This window comes from Muntiacus reevesi, chromosome 5 (assembly GCF_963930625.1).
Source record: "Muntiacus reevesi chromosome 5, mMunRee1.1, whole genome shotgun sequence".
NCBI classification, from domain to species: domain Eukaryota; kingdom Metazoa; phylum Chordata; class Mammalia; order Artiodactyla; family Cervidae; genus Muntiacus; species Muntiacus reevesi.
Genome location: NC_089253.1, coordinates 40,271,211 through 40,291,371, shown reverse-complemented (window position 1 = coordinate 40,291,371; position 20,161 = coordinate 40,271,211). Strand labels below are relative to the sequence as shown.

Below are 20,161 nucleotides of genomic sequence, written 5' to 3'. Positions count from 1 at the left end.
TCTGTGCACTCGGCTGGAGGGGCGGAGACGGAGACAGGGTCGGAGGCCAGAGGCGTCTCCCACCAGGAAGTTGGAGGTTGCCAGCTTCCAGCCCCGTGGGGAGGCGCACGGCGGGCGCGAGACCGTTCGTGAGCCCGGCTCCAGCGCTGTGCGACTCGGCTGGCTGGGCGGGGCGCGCACGTGTGTTTACGAGTGCGGGGGCCTGTCTGCGGCCGGGACTACAAGTTCCAGGGTGCCCAGCGGCGCGCCTGGGTTTTCTGGCCGCGCGGCCCGCTGGCTCCTAGGCAGGTCGCCTCGGGCTGGCACGCGCCACCTGGTCCCCAAGTAAATAAGGGAGAGACTCCCTGAGCACGGTAAATAGAGTCTAAGTGGGCGGGGAGCCGCCCCGCGCCGCCTGCTCATGTTTCTGCAGAGCCGAGTGTCCCGCCTCCTGGCACAGCTGCGCGCGGCGGGGCAGCTGCTCGGCGCCCCGCGCCCCTGGCCCGGCCCCTCGGCGGGTGCCACGAGGACCCGCAGTAGTGCGTGCGGTCCCCCGGCGTCCCTGAGCGCGCACCACCCGCGCGCGCGAACCTCAGCGGGAGTTGGGGCTTGGGGGGCGGCGCCGGTGGGGCGGAGAGCCGGGGTGCGCACCTGGGCCCCCCTGGCCATGGCGGCGAAGGTGGACCTGAGCACCTCCACCGACTGGAAGGAGGCAAAATGTAAGTGTAAGCAGGAGGGGGGCGCGAGGGCGGCCCTCCGTGGGCATTCTCCGACTGGACAGCACCCCTCTAGCCGCCGCGTCCACCCCAGAGAACTGGGGAAGTTAAGGTCCCATGTGCCTGGTTTGGACCCCCTCCCCCCATTAACAGCCACGCCCCCCCATGTGCCAGCCCCGGAAACTACTTCCCCAGGACCAGATCCAGGGCCCCAGTCGGAGGCAGTGTGAGGAGGGTGGCCTCACCCCACTGAAAGGGTTCGCGGGGCTCCCCCAGAGAGCACCCAGGACCTCGCACCGAAATCTATTGTGCGGGGGGGAAACTGAGGCCCGGCGCCTGCGCCGAGTAGCCCAAGGTCACTTGAAGTTTGCTTCGGATCTCACAGTAGGCTCTCAACTCCCCCCGGCTTTGCAATACTGTGGTTTCTTAAGTGGTGACATTTTAGACAGAGTGGCAGGGAATGGTCTTTGGGGCTGGCATCCCACCTGGTGGGATCAAATAGCCACAAGGAACGGGCCTCCCTGGGCAGGCCGGTCACACCTCCCCCACCATGTCCCCCGGGGCCTGCCTCTCTGGGCACGTGGTCTGGTGCCCTTTAGCCCTTATCGTTGGCCTCTGGACACTTGTGAGCTGTCTCTGCCTCATTCCTGGGGGACACAGGGTGGAGGAGGGGGCGGGGCAGGGCCGAGAGGGGAGGTTGTGTCTGTGAGAACAGTGACACCCTCCTTCCCACTCCCAGGAATCAAGCCATTTCCCTCCGGCTGGGGCGGCGGAGTGTCGGGGGCGGGGGTGGCGCGGGCCATGAGTCCTGGTGGGCATGGGTCCCAGGGCTGGACTCTGGGCCAGAACAGAGGAGGGGAGGCAGGCAACCTGACCTGCGGAGCCTGAAATAGCCCCGGCTGCCAGTCCAGCTGCCCCTGCCCTTCAGGGCATGCTCCCTGGCCTCTTGTGACCATTCCCGGCTGGATCGCCTTTCAAAAGGGCAGAGACGGCAGCTCATTGGCTGGAACTTGCGGTGGCGAGAGTTCAGCCAATGGGGCTGGGGAGGCAGGCCTGGGGCGGGCCGTGGTTGAGGGTTAGGGGAGGCCTCCTCTGGGATTGGTGGTAGAGTTCAAGATGAGCTACTCCTGTCCTGAGTTGCAGTGCCTTCTCTGGGATCTAAAAGCACCAGCCGGAAGCACTTGACTTTGCTCCCGGGGCAAAAGGAGTGCTCGTCACCCCTTCAAGCCCTGGCCCCCGAACATCCAGGGTTAGGGTGGGGAGTGGGGGGTGGCTCCCTGGCACGGGGAGTGTCCCCACAGGGAACCCTGATTTCCCTTCGTCAGAGAACAGCATCCCAGGGTGGTGGGAACGAGAGCTTGGAAGGCAGGAGGCCCAGACACCTGTTCCTGGGTCTGCCGCTCTCCGCCCCTCTCGCCCCTCCCGCTCCTCGCTGGCGCTGAAAACTTCCAGACCTCTTGAAGCTGACGGGCTAGGAATTCCCAGGCTGCTGTGGTGTCTGTTTGCTAGGATCTGGGGTTTCCATTCATTCGGTCTGTTTTTATCTAGCCAGCACTGTCGTGCTGGGGAGACTGGCGGGGACCCTCGCCTCACAGAGCTCAGGTGAAAAAGCCTGCAGGCTGTGGTTAGGGCAGTGAGACCGTGCTCAGTAAAGGTCCGCGCTTGAAGAAGCTGTGACGGGCAGGGCTGCTCGAGCTCCCCTGTTGGTCCAGGCAGGGACAGTGTGGGGAGGGTGGGCTTGCCCCAGGAACCCCAGACCTAGGTGGAAGCCCCACCCCACCAGTCACCGTTAGCTGGTAGTTTGTGGGGGTGACACAGAAAGATCTGTGTTTTAGTTATCTATCGCGGCTTAGTAACAGACTACCCGGACACTTAGTTGCTTGAAACAGCAAACGTGTGTATTCTCTCTCAGTCCTGAGGGGTCGGGAAGCTGGGAGTAGCTTAGCTGGGTGCCAGGCTCAGGGTTTCCTGGGAGGCTGGCGGGGGTTTGGTGAAAGGTGGAGAGGGCCCTTACCGGGTGGCTGGCTCCTGTGAAGTGACTGCTGGCTTAAAGCCCTCATCCGGTCCGCATTCAAGGGGAGGGAAATTAGTTTCCACCTTTGGAAGGGAAGAAGATCAAAGAATTTGGGTCATATTTTTAAAACCACCACACCGGGAGACTGCCTCAAGTGGCTTCTGCCTCTGATTAGGGTCCAAGCTTTGATCTTTTATTTATTTATTTGACCACGCAGCTCAACTTGCAAGATCTCAGTTGCACAACTAGGGATTGAACCCAGGCCATGGTAGTGAAAGCCCAGAATCCTAATCAATAGGCCACCAGGGAACTCCCGAAGAAGCTTTGATCTTGGAAGATCCCCACACTATTTCTTCATTCCATTCCATGTACATGTTCAGCTGAGTTATACCGTACAGCAAAGTACATCAAGTGTACAGACCTTAAGTGTACAGTCAGTGTACTTTTGTGTGTGTGTGTGTGTGTACTCTTTATTTTTTGGCTGCATGGCTTGTGAGATCTTAGTTCCCTGACCAGGGATTGAAGCTGGGTCCAGGGCAGTGAAAGAGCTGGGTCTTAACCACTGGTGTGTGTATGTGTTAAGTTGCTCAGTCGTGTCTGACTCTTTACGACCCCATGGACTTTAGCCCGCCAGGCTCCTCTGTCCATGATTATGCTCCAGGCCAGAATACTGGAGTGGGCTGCCATGCCCTCCTCCAGGGGATCTTCCTGGCCCAGGAACCAAACCCACATCTCCTGTAGCTCCTGCACTGCAGGCAGATTCTTTACCGCTGAGCCGCTGGGAAAGCCGCCTCACCACTGGACTGCCAGGGAATTCCTACAGTCAGTGTACTTTTACGTAGGTATCCAGCTATGCGACCGCTCCTCTGGTCAATAGGTAGAACATTACCATTGCCCCAGAAGGTTCCTTAGAGCCTCCTTACACTCAGTACCCCTTACAGCTAATCTTTCTTCCGTCTCTTCATTTTGTTTTCTTTTGAACTGTGTATCACTAGAGGCATACACACAGTGTGTACAGTTTCAGTGACTGTGTGATTCGTCCACATTGTTGGCTGTACCAGCAGTTCGCTCTTTCTTATTGCTGGGTGATATTCCGTGGTGTGTCACAGTTTGTATGTGCAGTCTCCATGTTGATGGCCATTTGGTTTCCAGTTGGGGACATTTGGGAATAGAGCTGCTCTGAATATCCTTGCACCTGTCTTTGATGGACACGTGCTTGCCTTTCTGTTGGGGATATACCTACATAGGTGGCTAAACGCTTGTCTGTGCCTGAGATGATCCTCTCTCAAAGACTGGCACATAGTAACCAAACTCACTGGAGACTAATGTATAGTTCAGAGGGTTGAAGTGCAGTTCATGGTGGGAAGTATAATAGCAGCGGATCTGGAAACACATGTGCACCTGGGCAGGGCCTCCTCTCCCTGTGGAAAAGCCATTGTTGTTGCTAAGTCATGTCTGACTCTTTGCGACACCATGGACTGCAGCACGTCAGGCTTCCCTGTCCATCACTGTCACCTGGGGTTTGCTCAGATTCATGTCCATTGAGTTGGCGATGCTATCTAACTATCTCATCCTCTACCACCCTCTTCTCCTCCTACCCTCCATCATTCGCAGCATCAGTGTCTTTTCCAGTGAGTTGGCTCTGGAACTCACTGGAATTAATCATCAGGTGGCCAAAGCTGAGCTTCAGCTTCAGCATCCGTCCTTCCAATGAATATCCAGGTTTGATTTCCTTTAGGATTGACTGGTTGGATCTCCTTGCAATCCAAAGGATTCTCAAGAGTCTTCTCCAGCACCCAGTGTTAGAAGCCAAGTTGTAGTCTTAAGTTTGTTCAGCAGCATGTGTTCTCAACTAGGGAGATGGTTGAATGATTTGGAAGCTGATCCCGCTGTCCTGAGCACACCTACCTACCTTCCTTGGGCAGTTGCTCAGTGTTTCAGTCCAAATGCAGTGCTGAGTGTCTGCTCTGGGCCTCAAGTGCAACAGCCTCAGTTCATGGCCCAATGTGTCCTCTGGACAGATGGCCACATTCTGCCTGGGTTCTGTGCATTTCTTTGTTCTGGCTTTAGGCTGACAGCCCACTTGTATGGACCTGTTTTCTCTCTAGGTAAGTAAATACCATCAGGCTGGATCTTCCTGCCCAGGAGACATTCAGTCTCTTTGAGAGAGCTCTGCAATATCGAATTTCACTGGCCAGGGGTTAATTCCTTTAGCTTAATTCCCTCAGTCCTAGGCTGCCTCATTACCCCCACCCCAGGTTATGCCTTTCCATCAGAAAGAGTGTGGAAACAGTCCTTCTGTAAGGTGTTGTGGGTGTGAGGGGCCTTAAGGTCAGGCCCCGGGGGTTTTGTCACCACTGGAGGGGCCTGGCCTCCAGAGGAAGAGCAGGTCCCTCCTGGCCTGCAGTAGGGGCGGAGCTGTGTGCTAAAAAGAGAATGGACATTGGTGTCATCAGACATGGCAAACCCCAGCATCACTGCTTCCATGTTCCCTGAGCCTCAGCTTCCTCATCTGTAAAGTGGGACCAACAGCACCCGATTTGTAAGTTGTGCTAGGATCACGTTAGAAACCATTTTGTACACAGCAGCCAAAGGGTCCCCAGCAGCCCCCCTTCCTTGTCACCCCTCAGGTCTGTCTCCTCTCTGCTCTGTTCTGGCCCTGGCGACACTGGGCTTATGTAAACTTGCCTCTGCCGCGGTCTAGAGCCCTGAACCACTCCCTCTCCCTGGGGGCTCAGGATAGGGCCCCTGTATTCCAGCCTGTCTGAACAGGGCAGGGCAAAGACTGATTTCAACCCCTGTGGGCTTTCACGCAGAACAGATGATTTATCTGATTTGACTGCTGAACCGGGAACGTTTCCAGGCACACCTGGGAATTGAGGGGCTTCTCCCACCTGCCCTCTAGGAAAGCAGCCTTGGCACAGCCCCGTGCAGGGGGCGGAGGGGGGCCTGGGAGGGTGGAAAAGCTCCAGGGTGCCTTGTGCTGTCTCCCCGGGGCTCGTGCCACAGGCTTTGACGAGCACCTGCTCTCCAGGGACGGGGAGCCTGGGTGACTAATGCCCCTGCTGAAGGGTTCCCAGAGCACAATCCTCATCAGCCCTGCCCACCTGGCCTTCTCCAGAAGAGAAGGTGCTCACCAGCCCACCCTCAACCTTTCCAAACACCGCTGGGAAGCGCCATAAAGACACTTCTTAAAACACATCATTGAATTCCTGTTCACCCACTGCACTTTATGGCTCTGGCACAACCTGCTTCCTCCAGCTCGGCTTTCGTGCCTGGGAGCTGCTGAAAGCTTTGTCTGGGGTCAGACCTCCCCATCAAACTTTACTGCAAACATCTTTTTTCCAGCACCTGTCTCACTGAGCTGTGAAATACTTTCGCCTCTCCAAAAAAGAAAGAAAATTAAAGCGTATGTTGTACATCTTTTATAAGAAAAATAAAACTCACTTGTGCTTTAAGTCTGCACCTGTGCTTCTGGCAGAGGGAGGTAGTGTGTATCAGAAATGCGTGGGGCGGGACTTCCCTGGTGGTCCAGTGGGTAAGACTTCTTGCTCCCAAAGCAGGGGACCTGGGTTCAATCTTTGGGCAGGGAACTAGATCCCACATGCCGCAACAAAGACTCAGCACAGCCCAACACATACAAATATATATTAAAAAAAAGACATGCGTGGGGCGCATGCCCACCCTAGGGTCCTGCTTCTCCTGGAGCGAGTGGGGAGAGCCTGGGGGCAGCCCCCCTGGCAGGTGAAGCCGAGGCCCTGAAGACAGTGCTCGGGTCCTCAGCTGGCTTCTCTCCCATAAACCAGACTAGCACCGTCTGTAGCTCCTCCGGCTCGCCACTTTGCTCTGGAGATGAACGAGGACGTGGCACCCCGCACACCGGCCCCAGGAGGTGTGCACTTGGGGACGACAGACCGGGAGGGCAGGCTGACAGGTGTCCGCAGGGCTGGTACCTAGACCTCCGGTGGCCACGCAGGCAGCTCTGGCATCTTCCTTGGCCATCTCTGGGAAGCAGAGCCGTGTTTTGGTCTTTGCTGGAGAGAAGGGGGACTATGGGGGCTGGGGGTCACTCAGAGCAGGCCCCGGGTCGTGGGGAGGACAGTGCAGGACAGAGCCCTGGGCTGGATCCTGCCCTGGGATCCTTCTGCTTGCCTGTGACCAGGGCCGATCGCTCAGCTGCTTTTGTAAAGCAAGGTGGTGGTCTCTGCCAGATGGTGTCTGCTAGGGGACATGAGCCGTCTCCAGGTGCCTGAGGCTGCCCCAGCCGGAGGAACTCCGCTGTGGGAGTCCTGTGAGGTTGCCTTGGACCAGCCCCTCCGGTGTCACAGCATGGGCTTTCATTGGCCACAGTCCAGCCGGCTGTGAGTACTGGTACTCAAGCACCCTGAGACCTCCGAGGGGGTCTCTGGTCACAGTTGTGCAAGATGACAAATATGGGGACCCAAGTAACTTAAAAGGGCTTCCCTGGTGGCTCAGGTGGTAAAGAATCTGCCTGCAATGCAGGAGACTTGGCTTCGATCCCTGGGTCAGGAAGGTCCCTTGAAGAAGGGAATGGCAACCCACTCCAGCATTCTTGCCTGGAGAAGTCCTTGGACAGAGGAGCCTGGCGGGCTACAGTCCACGGGGTCACAAGGAGTCAGACAGGATTTGGCGACTGAGCAGCAGCAGCAGATCTCACTCCCAGGAGGAAGCGAGTGTGTCTGATGTGTGTATGGCGCCTGACAGTGTCTTCTGCGTTTTCACAGTCACCTTCTCGCTCACAGCAAGCTCGGGTGCCGGGGAGGGCCTTCCTTGCCCCTATTCTAGAGATGAGAAAACTGAGGCTGAGAGGGTGAGCGCCTTGCCCATGAACATGACAGTCGGGGGGCATGAGCCCAAAGCTGGGGGACCAAGGAGCAAGAGTGGAGTGGAAGCCGCTGCACGGCTGGGCCCTGGGCCAGCGCGGGCCTAGGACAAGCTGGGGAGGCAACCACAGCCCAGCTTTTGCTCTCCAGTCCAGCTGTTCTAGATCTCGCTCCATTTCCCCATGCAAAGGCTCTCTCCTATCTCAAGGCTTTGAACATGCTGCTCCCCTCCTCCCAGAAGACCCTGTCCTCTTAGCAAACTTGCCCTCAGCCTTCAGGTCTCAGATCCTTGGTTCACTGACTCACCCCAGGGACCCTCACACGTGCATTACATGCTGGCGCTGGGAATCCAGCATAAATACGACAGGTCCGCATACGGCCAGGGTCAAGCAGAACACAGATGGTAGGGCAGGCAGCTATTCTGGGGAGGGACAGGGCCAGGAGGAGGGGGCAGTAAAGGAAGACCAGGCGGGAGGCACAGCGGGCACAAAGGCCCTGAGGCAGGCCACAGCTTGGCTGCTGGGGGAACTGGAAGCTCAGCGTTGAAGTACGGTAGGGAGGGTAGCACAGGAGGAGGTTGGGGGAAGAGGCAGGCTCTCAAGCACGAGTAAGGACCTGGAGTTTGAGCTGAGCTTTGCACCGAGAGACGGCTTCTAACTTCTGTTCCTGAGATCTCTGGGCTGCTGTGTCCGGGTGGGCACCGGGAGTCAGCTGGGAGTGGGGGCTTCCGGAGGGCACTAGGGACCAGTTAATGATGGAGGCTTGGCCCTGGAGGGGATAAGCAGGAGGCCTGGTTTCCGTGGTGTTGTGGGAATAAATCTGACAGTCAGCAGATGGGTGGGAGGGTGAAGGAGGAGGAAGGAAAGATCCCTGGTTGGGGGCCCCAGCAAGGTCTGGGGCCATCCACTGAGAAGGTAGGAAGGACGGAGGGGTCTGAGGTTCAGTTCTGCATGCAGAGAATTTGGGGATGAGGGCAGGCTGCAGGACTTGGGGGGCAGATGCTCAGAAGAGATGAGAAACTGGAGATGCACCCTGGGATTTGGAATGCATGGAACTGCCGTGAAGACCATGGGAGAGAGACTTCCTTGGTGGTCTAGTGGTTGGGACTTCACCTTCCAGTGCAGGGGTGTGTGTGAGTTCCATCCTTGAGCTAAGATCTCACATGCCCTAGGGCCAGAAAGCCAAAACATTTTTCAAAAATGCCAGAAACGATATTGTAACAGACTCAGCAAAGACTTTAAAATGGTCTGCATAAGAAAAAAAAGAATCTTTAAAAGAAAATAAAACCCAAGGAGAGGGTGTGGATTAAGGAAGAAGTTAGGCCGCAAGGAGGCTGTGGAGGGTCAGGGAGCCGCCTGGGGCCAGGAGGTGGGGTCCAGAGAGGGAAGAAGGGGTCGGGGTGCTGAGCACACAGGGGAGGCCGGGAAGGGCCACCGAGTGAGTTCAAGCGGCCGGCGTGGTGCCTCTGACCTTGGCCTTGATGGAGAGGTGGGGTTGGGGGGGAGGAGAACGTAAAGACAGAACGTAGGCGGCGGAGGAGAGGGGCAGAGAAACGAGGCCGCAGCTACAGTGCGTGGCATGCAGCGTCGAGGGAGGGTTCTGTTTTCATAGAGCGGGTACAGGAGACGGTGTTTGAGGACAGCCTGGTGGAGGGGGAGCGCAGGAGGATTCCTTGGGAGGTGAGCTGGGCAGCGTCAGCTAGGAGGATGGACCTTTGTGCCCAGTGACCCGAGAGAGGGAGAACGAGATGTGGGCAGGTGTGTATGTGTGTGTGAGGAGGCGGCACCCCATAGCTGGGAGGACAAGTGGAGGAGGCTTGGAGAGGGAGAGCGGGAGGGGGGACCCACTTCCAAAGCAGCAGCTGCCGTGGCCACCTGGGGGAGATGGAGAATTTAGAGGGAGCGTCTGCTCTGTTGGTGGGAGTTTTCTCCAGTGATTTGCAGCTCCCGGGGCAGACCGGAGACACTGGGGGCACCTCTTCCAGGAGGCTGATCCAGCCTGCCCTCTGCTCGGTCAAGCCCCAGACCTCACCTTGCCTCCCAGGCTTGGTGTGTGGTTCGTGTGTGCGTGCTAAGCTGCTTTAGTTGGGCCTGGCTCTTTGTGACCCTGTGGTCTATAGCCCAGAAGGCTCCTCTGTCCATGGGATTCTCCAGACAGGAATACTGGAATGGGTTGCCATTTCCTTCTCCAGGGGATCTTTCCAACCCAGGGATCAAACCCACGCCTCTTCTGTCTCCTGCATTGGGTTCTCTATCCCTAGCACCACCTTGGAAGCCTTGGTGCGTGGTGGGAGCTCAGTAAATGCCTGTTAGCTGACTGATCTGTGTTCAAACTGCCAGGGAGAGGCAGAGCCTGGATGGAGTGGTGGAGGGGAGCAGGTTGGACTGAGCCCGGCTGCCCTGGTGGCCTTAGGCCGGCAGGGGGAGCCCACGAGCCGCAAGCCTGGACCGCGGCTCCCCGGGCTGGTGCCGCCCAAAGGGAAGGCCAGGCCCAGCAGGGGAACCAGCCTAGGCGGACCCAGAATCTGTGAGCGGATGAGGAGGGCCCAGCTTCAAGTCACTAGCTGTCTGACCACAGGTGGCCTCCTAACCTCCCTGGGCCCATTTCCTCACCTGTAAAATGGGGACGATTCCAGCCACGCCCTTGGTTCAAGCTGGGGGAGACCCCAGCCGGGCGTCTGTCGGTGGGGAGCCCTCTGGCAATGCAGGGGGCATGCCGCAAACAGGCTCCACACCTGCTTGGTTCTGCCGGCCTGTGAGGAGGACGGTTGTCCTGGTTCCCTGTGTCCCGCTGCCTACACATAACAGCAATGATGATGTAACTGATTGATGATGTAACTGATTCAGTGCCACCAACCTGCCTGGCCTTGGCATGTATGAGTAAGCTTGAAATCACTCTGCAAGGGCTGTCTTAATCCCCATTCTATACATGAGGATACTAGGGGCTCAGAGATGTGGCAGCAGCTGGCAATTGGCAGAGTTTAATTCTGAACCCCTGAGAGACACCTTCCACCTCCAAGGGCCTCAATTTCCCTTCCTAACAAAGGGGGCAGGGCAAGATCTTCCAGGGGACCCGCCTCCCGCATGCCCTCCCCGGGAGTTTGCAGAAGGATGAATGCGCGGGGCTGCTTTGCATCCTTGGACGAGGCGAGCCTTCCCTGGACGGGGGACAGGAGACCTGTGGGCGGTGGGGAGGCCCCCTGGACTGCTCCCCTGCCCACCCACCTGACTCTCCCGCCCCATCCCGCTGCAGCGTTTCTGAAGGGCCTGAGTGACAAGCAACGGGAGGAACATTACTTCTGCCGGGACTTTGTCAGGCTGAAGAAGATCCCAACGTGGAAGGAGACGGCGAAAGGTAGGCCCTGCGCCGGGGACCCAGCTGTTTGAGTGTGGTGTGGTTCCTTCAGACCCTTGTCTGGGGAGAATTGTCCAGACAAGGCCAAAGAGAAGAAGGGTGGTGGCATTTATGAGTGCTTGCTCTGCACAGGGCACTTTGAAGTGTCACCTCTTTTCATTATTAACACAGCTTGAGGCAGGTTTGGTAGTTTGTTGAAAATGATTTCTTTCTTTCTTAAAAAAGTTTTTATCTGTTTGGCTGCACCTTCTTTGCGGCCTGGGGAATCTTTAGTTTCAGCTTTAGTGCAAAATCTTAGTTACAGCATTCGAGATCTAGTTGCCTGATTAGGGATCGAACCCAGGCCCCCCGCACTGGGTGTGCGGCGTCTTAGCCGCCAGAACCCCGGGAGGTCTGTGGTTTGGTTTTGATCCCCGTTACGTCATTGGGAAGCTGAGCCTTAGACGCACGGTGCCATGGCTGCCAGAGCCGGGATTTGCCCGGCTTGGCGTCGCGGCCTGCGGGGCAGCGTCCTCATGAGGACCTTGGCCCTGCGTGCTGCAGACCTGGTGACCGGGAACCTGGGCCAAGTCCCGCCATGCTGCCACGTCTCAGCTGTCTGTTATTTAGTCGCGAAGTCGTGTCCGACTCTTTTGCGACACCATGGACTGTAGCCCACCAGTCCATGGCTCCTCTGTCCATGAGGCTGTCCAGGCAAGAACACTGGAGTAGTTTGCCGTTTCCTCCTCTGGGGGATCTTCCCGACCCAGGGATGGAACCCTCCTCTCCTGTGTTGGCAGGCAGATTCGGTACCACTGAGCCACCTGGGAAGCCTCAGGTCTGGGTGACCCAGTGTGTGAAACGGGGGTGGATGGCATGGCTGCCGTACCTGTGTGTGGCATTGCTGTGAAGGTCCAGGGAGACAAGTGTGTGCTGCACACGGCAGGTGCTTGGTCAGTGTGGGCTGTCCTCAATCGGGTCATCGGTCCCCGCGAGGCACCCTGCCTCTGGAGGCAGAGGGCGGTTGACAGGCGTTTGCCTGATCAGGGGTCCCTGGTGTCTCGCTCCGCCGTGGGGGCCTCCCCGTGAGCACCCCTCGGCCTCTGCTTGTTCCAGGGGTGACCGTGAAGGTGGAGGAACCCAAGTATAAGAAGGACAAGCAGCTCAACGAGAAGATCTCCCTGTTCCGAGGTGACATCACCAAGCTGGAGGTGGACGCCATCGTCAACGCCGGTGAGTGGGGCCTTCGGGCCGGGCCTGAGTCCGAGACCTGGGTGGCCGCCTCGCCCCTGTGCCAGGCCCGCGCGGACGCCACCTGGCTCCAGCGAGGCTCCGGTGGCCGGTTGAGGGTGGCCCACTGGCGCCGCAGAACCCAGAGAGTCGGCCGCGTGGACGCCTCTCCCCGTGGAAAGCCTGACCCGCCGTGTCAGGGACGCCTTGGCTGAGCTGCCTCGGAGCTCTGAGACCCATTAGCGGCCAGGAAGGGAGAGAGCTGGGCTGGAATCGCGCCGGGCAGCCCTGCCAGGAAGGCGGAGGCCAGAGGGGGTGGTCCGCCCTCAGGGGCTGCAGATGGCCCCGAGCACTGCTTTCCTTCCTCCGCCTGCTGCCCACCCAGCCCCGCTCTGAACGGGGGGCAGGCAAGGGAGCATGTTGGGGAGTGTATCGGGGGAAGGGTGGGGGGCAGAGGCCCCTGCACCCCTCCTTGGTGTCCTGAGCAGCTCTTGTTGGCTTGGCCATTTATGGTGATGCGTTGAGGAGTCTGCTGTTTCCCTCCCACTTGGGAGTGGGAGAAAGGTGGTTGTAATCATTCCAGGTGGTGTTTGTCTGGCTGAGGTCAGGAGTGGGGTGTCAGGGGGCGGTCAAGTCCAGTGGGTGCTCAGATGGTTGACGGGACAAGGGCAAGTGGGGGCTGTACCCCCTCCCCCCCACTGTGGGTACCAGGTGGCACAGGAAGGAGCCTGCTTGTTAGAGAAAGGTTTGCAGACCTGGGCGGACCCTCTTGTCTTGGACTTGGACTCATAGAGAACCTCCGCTGTATGAGACCCCACACCCAGCTGCGCACACTTGGGCACCCCAGGAGTGTCCTGAATCTCCTCTGTCTCACCCTTGGGCTTGCAGCCACTGGCGGGCCCCAGAGCTGGCCGGGGTGTGGAGTGGCCGAGTGACCCTGGGTCTTGGGGGTGCCGATGCTGCGCTGGCGAAGTGACAGGGCTGGAGAGGCCCGGGGAGAGGGGGAGCTCGGCCCCTCGGCGCCTGCATGTCGGTGGCCGGGCTGTCCTTCCGGCAGTGGCGTTGCGGTGTCTCCTCGCTGACATTCGCAGACCTGTGTGGCCACAGGGGTGTCTCTTAGCCCCATATTGCCTGTCTCAGCGCACAGGCGACCAGTCACGGGAAGGCAGGAGTTCTGACTCAGAGCAGAGGCGGTCGCGTTGCTCTTGGTGTGTTTCTCTCTGGCCACTTCAGTGGTAGATGGCATGGAGGTCTCCATCTGGGGGACTCAGGGCCAAGACAAGACAAGTCATAGTAGCCCAGAGGAGAAGGGTCTTTTTTGCTGCCTGGACTCTGGAGGGCTGGCCTGGGGTGGAAGGACCAAGCCGCGGGGCCCCGGCTGAGGGGACAGTGCCACAGGCCTGTGAGGCTGCCCTTCCTCTGCCCCTGGCCCTGCAGTCACTGGCAAGGGTGTGCGAGGTGCCCCGCTGATGTTCTGGTTCCATCACTATGTCGTGTCTGACTCTTTGCGACCCCATGAACTGCAGCATGCCAGGCTTCCCTATCCTTCACTGCCTCCTGGAGTTTGCTCAGATAGGTTGGCCAAAAACTTTGAGTTTTTCCGTAACATCTTACGGAAAAACCCGAGTGAACTTTTTGGCCAACATCATGTCTTTCTTTCTGAGCTGCAAAGCAGCCAGAGGGAAAAGTGGGGCGTCTTATCAGCTCCTTTGCAGCCAGGTGGATGGTTGGCGGCGGGAGGGAGGGTGTGGGGACCAAGGCAGGGTGTTGGTGGGAGGCAGAGAGAGCGGGCTGGGGGCTCTGGAGTCTGCTAGAGGTTGTAGGAATGATTAATGGTTCTTCCCCATGGCCCGTGCCTGGCCAGACTCCGAGGGCAGCAGCTCTGTCGGCCTCTCGCGCTCTCCGGAAAGCACTTTGGCCCTGGTTTCATTTGATTCTCCAGGACTGGGGACTGACAGTGTTTGCCACACCTGTCTGGAGACTCGCCTTCTCCGTGGACCTGCCTGGCTTGCATGATGGGGGTGGTGGGAACCCCGTTAGGAGCTGATCCTCATGAACTGTGATGCTCACGCAGCAGAGCTCCCACGCAGAGCCGGCGTCCCCTGCAGACCCTCCTTCCAGGTCTTCCTGGCGGGTGTTTGAGTGGCTTTGGCTCTGATGGGATCTCAGGGGTCCTTGGTGGTTTGGGGACCCTTCAGCATCCTCCCTGAGCCTTGGAGCAGCCTGCGGCCGCCGCCCACCAGAGGGCAGCAGAGATCGAGGTTCCCGCGCCCCCCAGAGCCCGTAAATCAGCCTGTTTATTAGCGGAATAAAAGTCGCAGCAACACGGGGCTTTTCGGGGCTGCATAAATCTGGTCTGTGCCTCGTGAAACCCATATGTGCTTAATTCATATGTAAAGTTTCAAGCAGGAAGAGAATACGTGTCCATTAAATTCTATTTGACTTGATTATACTCATTAGCCGTGAATAATTGCTTCTCAGCGCCGACTGCCGAGCCGCCACAATGAGCAAAAGGAGCCTAGCAATTATCTCGGGGTGGGAATTTTTAAATTTTTATTTTTGAAGTCAAGGGCAGTGTTGGCCCCTCTGGGATCGGTGGCCTATGGGGAGCTGTGTGGGTCGGACAGGGCTGGGGGCTTGAGGTCCGCTGTGGAGCTTCTGGATTTTCTGCGGGGGTGGTCTCGGGGGCGTCTCTCTTTGTCCCCGAGGCCAGATGGGGAAGGGTGGGGAAGATGCCATCCTGCCTGGGCCTTGCTCCAGCTGCGGGGACCGTGGTGGGGGAGGCCTGCAGGGGGGGTGGAAAGGGCTTGTGAGAGAAAGGGGTCCGCACCCGCGGAGCCCCCTCCATCCTGAAGAGCTATGGCCCCCGGGGAGAGGGGGCGGTCTCCAGCCCTTCCCTGGGGGGACCCTGGGTGTCCTCCTGCCTGCCCTCTTCACTCCTCCCATCCCCACAGAGGGGCTCCCCCCACGGCCTCTCTCAGGACTTTGCAGAATCAGACTCTGCTTCCCAAATGTTCCCCTGGCATCTGAAGTCCAGGACTGGTGTTCACGCCCCTCTGTTGGCGGATGATGTGTGATTGGGGTGTTTGTGCTGTGTGCGCGTCTGTGATAGCGGAGGCGCATGTGTGGTTTGTTGTGTGTGTCACACTGTTGTACGTTATGTGGTAGGTGGAGGGGGCTGGGGCTGAGTAGGAGGGCGTGTGCCTGGCGGGTGGCAGGTCCCGGGGGACAGGGCCAAAGCCCTCAACCCCGCCTAGTGCAGCGCAGGCCCCCAGGCCCTCCTGGGACTTGCCCCAGTGGCTGCCGGCCGAGGCCACTTGCTCGGGCAGAGCCTGGAGAGAGTCTGGGGCTCTGGCCATCTGCGCTGGCCATGGCTCCTGCCCACGGGGGCACACGGCATCCATCTTAATTAAATTGGTCTGCCACGCTGACCAGATAAGCCAGAGAGCTCCTGCAGCCCACATTCTCCAGGGCGGCACCTGCCTCTCCAGCTTGGGCCACGTCCCCCAGCTGCATGTGGGGAGAACCAGGCTGGCATCTCCTCCGGAGAAAGCTCAGGTCTGGGGGTTCCACCCCCCGACCCCGGGGAGGGGAGGTGCATCGGCTTCTGGAGTGTTCATGTCTTCCCTTTGCCACGAGATGGGAGAGGACTGTGACAGGAGGCAGCGTGACCTTGAGAGGGTCCCTTCCATGCCCTCGAAGTTCCCAGCAAACCAAGCCCATGCTTGTGGGCCCCTACGTCCTGGCAGACAGCCGAGTCTCAGGCAGGAGGTGTCCTGGCACACAGGGAGACCCCTCTTCCAGGTCCTTCCAGGGTCCAGTTGCTGGCTCTGGCCTTCAGGACAGACGGGACCGAGCTGCCCCCAGACACTGCCCAGCTCTCCGAGGCTGGTGTGCCGGGGCCGTGGGCACAGAGGCCAGGAGCTCGCTGGGGATCCTAACCTTCCCGTCGGCCATGCTGTGGCCTCCAGTCAGGCGTCTCCAAACCTCTATTTCCCCATCTGAGAAATGGAGCGTCGTTGGCCCCACCCCAGAGAGTGGGGCTGAGGGTGACATGTGCTCAGGCCCGTCCGGCCCTGGGCCGAGCGCCCGGCACGCAGCAAGGCCCCCGTGAATTAGTATTGGAAAGTCAGCGTGAGAGCAACTAAGTAGAATATAATGTGACAAAGCAGTGGAAGCGAGGTCTGAACAGAGCGCCACACGTCGCCTCAGGGACCAATTAATTCTGCAAGGAGGTAGCGGGAGGCGCGGGGGTCAGGGGAGCCTTTGAGGGGCCCAGGCTTGCGGGCCTGGGCCCTGCGGAACGGGTGGGAAGCCATGTTTCAGAGCGACAAGCTGGCCGCTCTGGGAGGTTTTTAAGCCGCTTATTTATTTAAAATAAGGCATGAAGTGGTGCTCTGTTTCCTTAAGTCTTGGGGCTTTGATTTGTGAGAATCTGCCAGCTGCTTCCATCACCCTCCTCCCGTCAAGCCAGCCAGAGCCCTCCCTTCATTCCTGCTGCTGTCTGGAGGGCCCCAAGGAGCCCGGCCCCCGGCCGTCCCTGGGCCACCACTCCGAGCCAGTGATTTAGAGACCGCCTTGATGGACTAGCAGGCAGGGGAGCCGAGGGACGCCGACTGCCTTGTGGGAAGTGATCTGACGCTAAACTGTCGCCGTAAATCGCTTTATCTGTCACTTCAGATTTAAATGTGTTTGCTGAGGCTTGCTGGCTGGCCAGGCCTCTGCAGCCGCCCACCTTTAGCAGCGACTTCCCCACGGCGGGCATGGAGGTCAGGCAGGAACCTGTGAGCCTTGGCGACCTCACTGGGCCCTGGCCCCTGGGGAGCACAGGGGAGACGGGCCGCACCCACCATGCTGACCCCTTGGTAGCCCCACAATGCAGGGGATGATCCGCATCTTCAGTGATCAAACAGAGGCTCAGAGGACGAGATAACACGCCCCAGCTGGGCAGGTGACCAAGTTGGAATTTGAACTCCTGTGTCCTGTGTAGCTTTTCATTCATTGGTTCAGCAGATGGACATGACAGGCCTGTCGTGCACCAGGCACTGGGGTAGGCCCTGGGCTACGAAAGACTCAATCTCAATCCCCAAATGCAGAGTGAAACATGTGAATGAAATGGAAATGGACAGAAGAGTGTCTGAGGGATGGGAGTCACTTGCAGGGGTGGGAGGCAATCTGGAAGGCTACCTGGAGGAGGCAGCACTCGAGCTGAGAAGTGGGGATCTGAGTCAGAAGTCAGACAAGGATATAATAAGGGGAGAAGAGGAGAGCACTTGCAGGAAGGGGTGAGGAGGTGGGACTCAGGGGAAACTCTGGGGGCTAGGAATGAGCCAAAGTGGGTTCTGAGCTGAGGGTCTCTCCCTCTGGTATATCCACACCCCATACCACCCCTCCTGGCCTCTTGGTGTTATTATATCAGCCCCATGGTGTTGATGAGAAACTGAGGTTCAGAGACTTGAAGCCACTTGCCTGATGCCACACAGTTATACAGTAGTGGCACAGATAGGGGAGGTTTGCCGCACTCCAGAGCCTCCAGGAAATGCGCCCCCCACCCCCTGCCCCGCAACCTTTTTAAAGAGTAGCTGAGACTACCTTCTCTTTGTCCCTTTTTCTTTTCTGGTTTAAAAATCTGAGTCCCCAGGTTGGGTGTGGTGTCATCTGTTCTCCCTGCAGGGATATAGAGAAGTGGGGCGGAGATCGGGCACGGTGGCAGCTCAGTGCAGAAAAGAAGGGTCCAGATTCATTGGCCCCGCGAGGCCCTGTGGTGGGCTGCAATGCCTGTGGCTTCGTGGTGATCCTGTGGCCCAGTGCCTGCCCTGAGCACCCCCCACCGAGCCCTACTTCTGGGCTGGGGGCAGCGTGCCTTTGCCTGTTCCCCCTGGGCCAGGGGGCTGCCCCCACACTGACATATCATCTCGTATCTGAGGCCGGCACTCATGTTCCCCCACTTACAGACGAGGAGACCAAGGCACACATGGGCCGAAGCGCTTGGTAAAAGGTCGAACCAGGAATCAAACTCTTATCTTTTGATCTTGGGGTTTGAGAGGGATGTCATCGAACTTGCTTTTTCAGAAGCTCCTTTTGGCTCTAGTCTGGGGGTGAGGGGTTGAGTGGACTGGGAGGCAAACAGAGAGTTGTGGGCTGCAGGTAAGCACCCCCCCATCCCCGCCTTAGAAAGCCCAGGACACCAGAGACCGGGCCAAGGCCTGATTTCCACCACTGCAGGAGGAGGGTGGCTCGTTTCCACAAGGTCGAGAAGCGGTTACGTAAATTCATAAATGATGGATCCCTCCTGAATTATTGAAACTCCCTCGAGGGCTCGCAGGGCCTGGTCCAGTGAGCTGAGCTCTGGCCGCTGGGCGGGACTTGAGGATCCTGGCAGGTCCTTTCCCCTCAAGCTCTTCTGCCAAGTTTCCCTTTGATGGTCAGATTGTTCCCGTCCTTCCAGAGGGGATGTGATAGTGGGCTGTGGACCTTGGACAGGATGATCCTTTGTCCTGAGCTTCGGTAAACATTTGTTGAATGAATGAGTGATCGTATGTCCTTGAGAGTTGGTGTGACGGCAGGAGGGACCGGATGAACCAGTGATTCCCCCCTGGGCCGCTGGGACATCATCTGCTCCAACCTAGGCCCTATGTAGCCCCTCTGGTCGTAGAAGTCAAGGCGGGAAGGGACTAAAGCCTCGTGTAGATGAGGACAGTGGGAGACAGCTGCTGGTGAGGTTCCTGGCTCAGTGACCTTGACCTGCCTTCAAGACAGTTGCAGTGTCGTAGGGAAACCCAGAGAGGGACAGTGACCTGCTCAGGGTCACTCCCTAGCATGCCCTTTCTCCTGCGTCTTTTTCTCCCCATCACCAGGAGCAACGGACAAGGCTGCGCCGCCCACCACCCCCTGCCGAGGGGCCCTGAGCTCCACCCTCCAGGCTCCTCTCGTCCTTGAGGACGCCCGGCCTCACCCACACCTGTGTGCCCGCCTGTGTCCCCGGCGTGCTCTCCACCCCGGGCACTGAGCTGAGGAGGCCGGAGCTTGTGGGAATGTGTGTGTTTTGAAATTAATGGGGACCATTAAGTTGGCCAAGCATGAAAAGGCCTGGATCTGCAGGCCTTGGCTCGCTCTCCCGGAATGATCCGCCAGCGCCTTGGCAAAGGACTGCCCGGGCGGCTTCGGGCCTCCCCATGAGGCTGTGGCTCACCTAGCATTTAACGCATGGGTGCCCTGGGTCCCTAGGAGGTGAAGGGCTCTGAGAGCCAGAGGCCCCCCTGGGAACTGGGGGCCCCTTCCCTGTCTCTCGACAGGCAGCTATGCAGACACTGCTGTTTGCGGGGGTGTTGAGATGATCTGCTTTCTCTAGACCCTGGGCTTCCCTGGTTGGCTCAGATGGTGAAGAATCTGCCTGCAGTGCAGGAGACGCGGGGTCGAGAAGGTCCCCTGGAGGAGAGAATGGCAACCCACTCCAGTATTCTTGCCTAGAGAATCTGAGAGGGTAACAGGTAGGGAGGCCAGGGGTCTCCAAATGGAGGAATAGGCTGCAAGTGTCTCTTAAAATTCTGTGTTGCTAGGACGACACCTGATTCCACCTGAACTTAACTTTTCTCAAACCTTGAGGTAACCGTTGCAGGTTTTTTTTTAATGGAAATGTTTTTCTTAAGTTATGTTAATGAAACTATGTGTTTGCTTTGGAATTTACCTTTCTACAAAATAGTTCCACCTAAGACTAACTTTTTTCCTTTTCTCAAACCTTAGGCTGATAATAGCTCCACAAACCAGTATTCGTATCAATTGTTTTATTGTTTCATGGCCGGGGGATGACAGACCTCGTGCCATCCTATCTCAAAATTGCATATTGCAGGAGAGCGGCCTGGTGAAACTCCCTCAGCCTTGAGGTGGCTCTCTTATCAGATTAACAGCTTTCTAACAGACATAAAACAGCTTGCTAAAACTAGCAGGGGGGCACTCTCCATCCCTCTTCTGATGTCTGTGTCAGAAACTTTCTGTGTCCTTTTTTACTTTAATAAAACTCTGCGCCACAAAAGCTCTTGAGTGAT

At 58.1% G+C, this 20,161-nt stretch overlaps 1 protein-coding gene across 1 annotated transcript in view; it reads left to right on the top strand.

Moving 5' to 3' along the window:
• Positions 1 to 251: 251 nt before the first annotated feature.
• The window catches only part of MACROD1 (mono-ADP ribosylhydrolase 1), a 152,592-nt gene continuing 132,682 nt past the window's right edge, over positions 252 to 20,161 (top strand). The window contains exons 1-3 of the mRNA XM_065936531.1: positions 252 to 698; positions 10,806 to 10,907; positions 12,003 to 12,119. Coding sequence (XP_065792603.1) covers positions 401 to 698; positions 10,806 to 10,907; positions 12,003 to 12,119 — 517 coding nt within the window. The 5' untranslated portion in view covers positions 252 to 400. The remainder of the gene's footprint in view (positions 699 to 10,805; positions 10,908 to 12,002; positions 12,120 to 20,161) is intronic.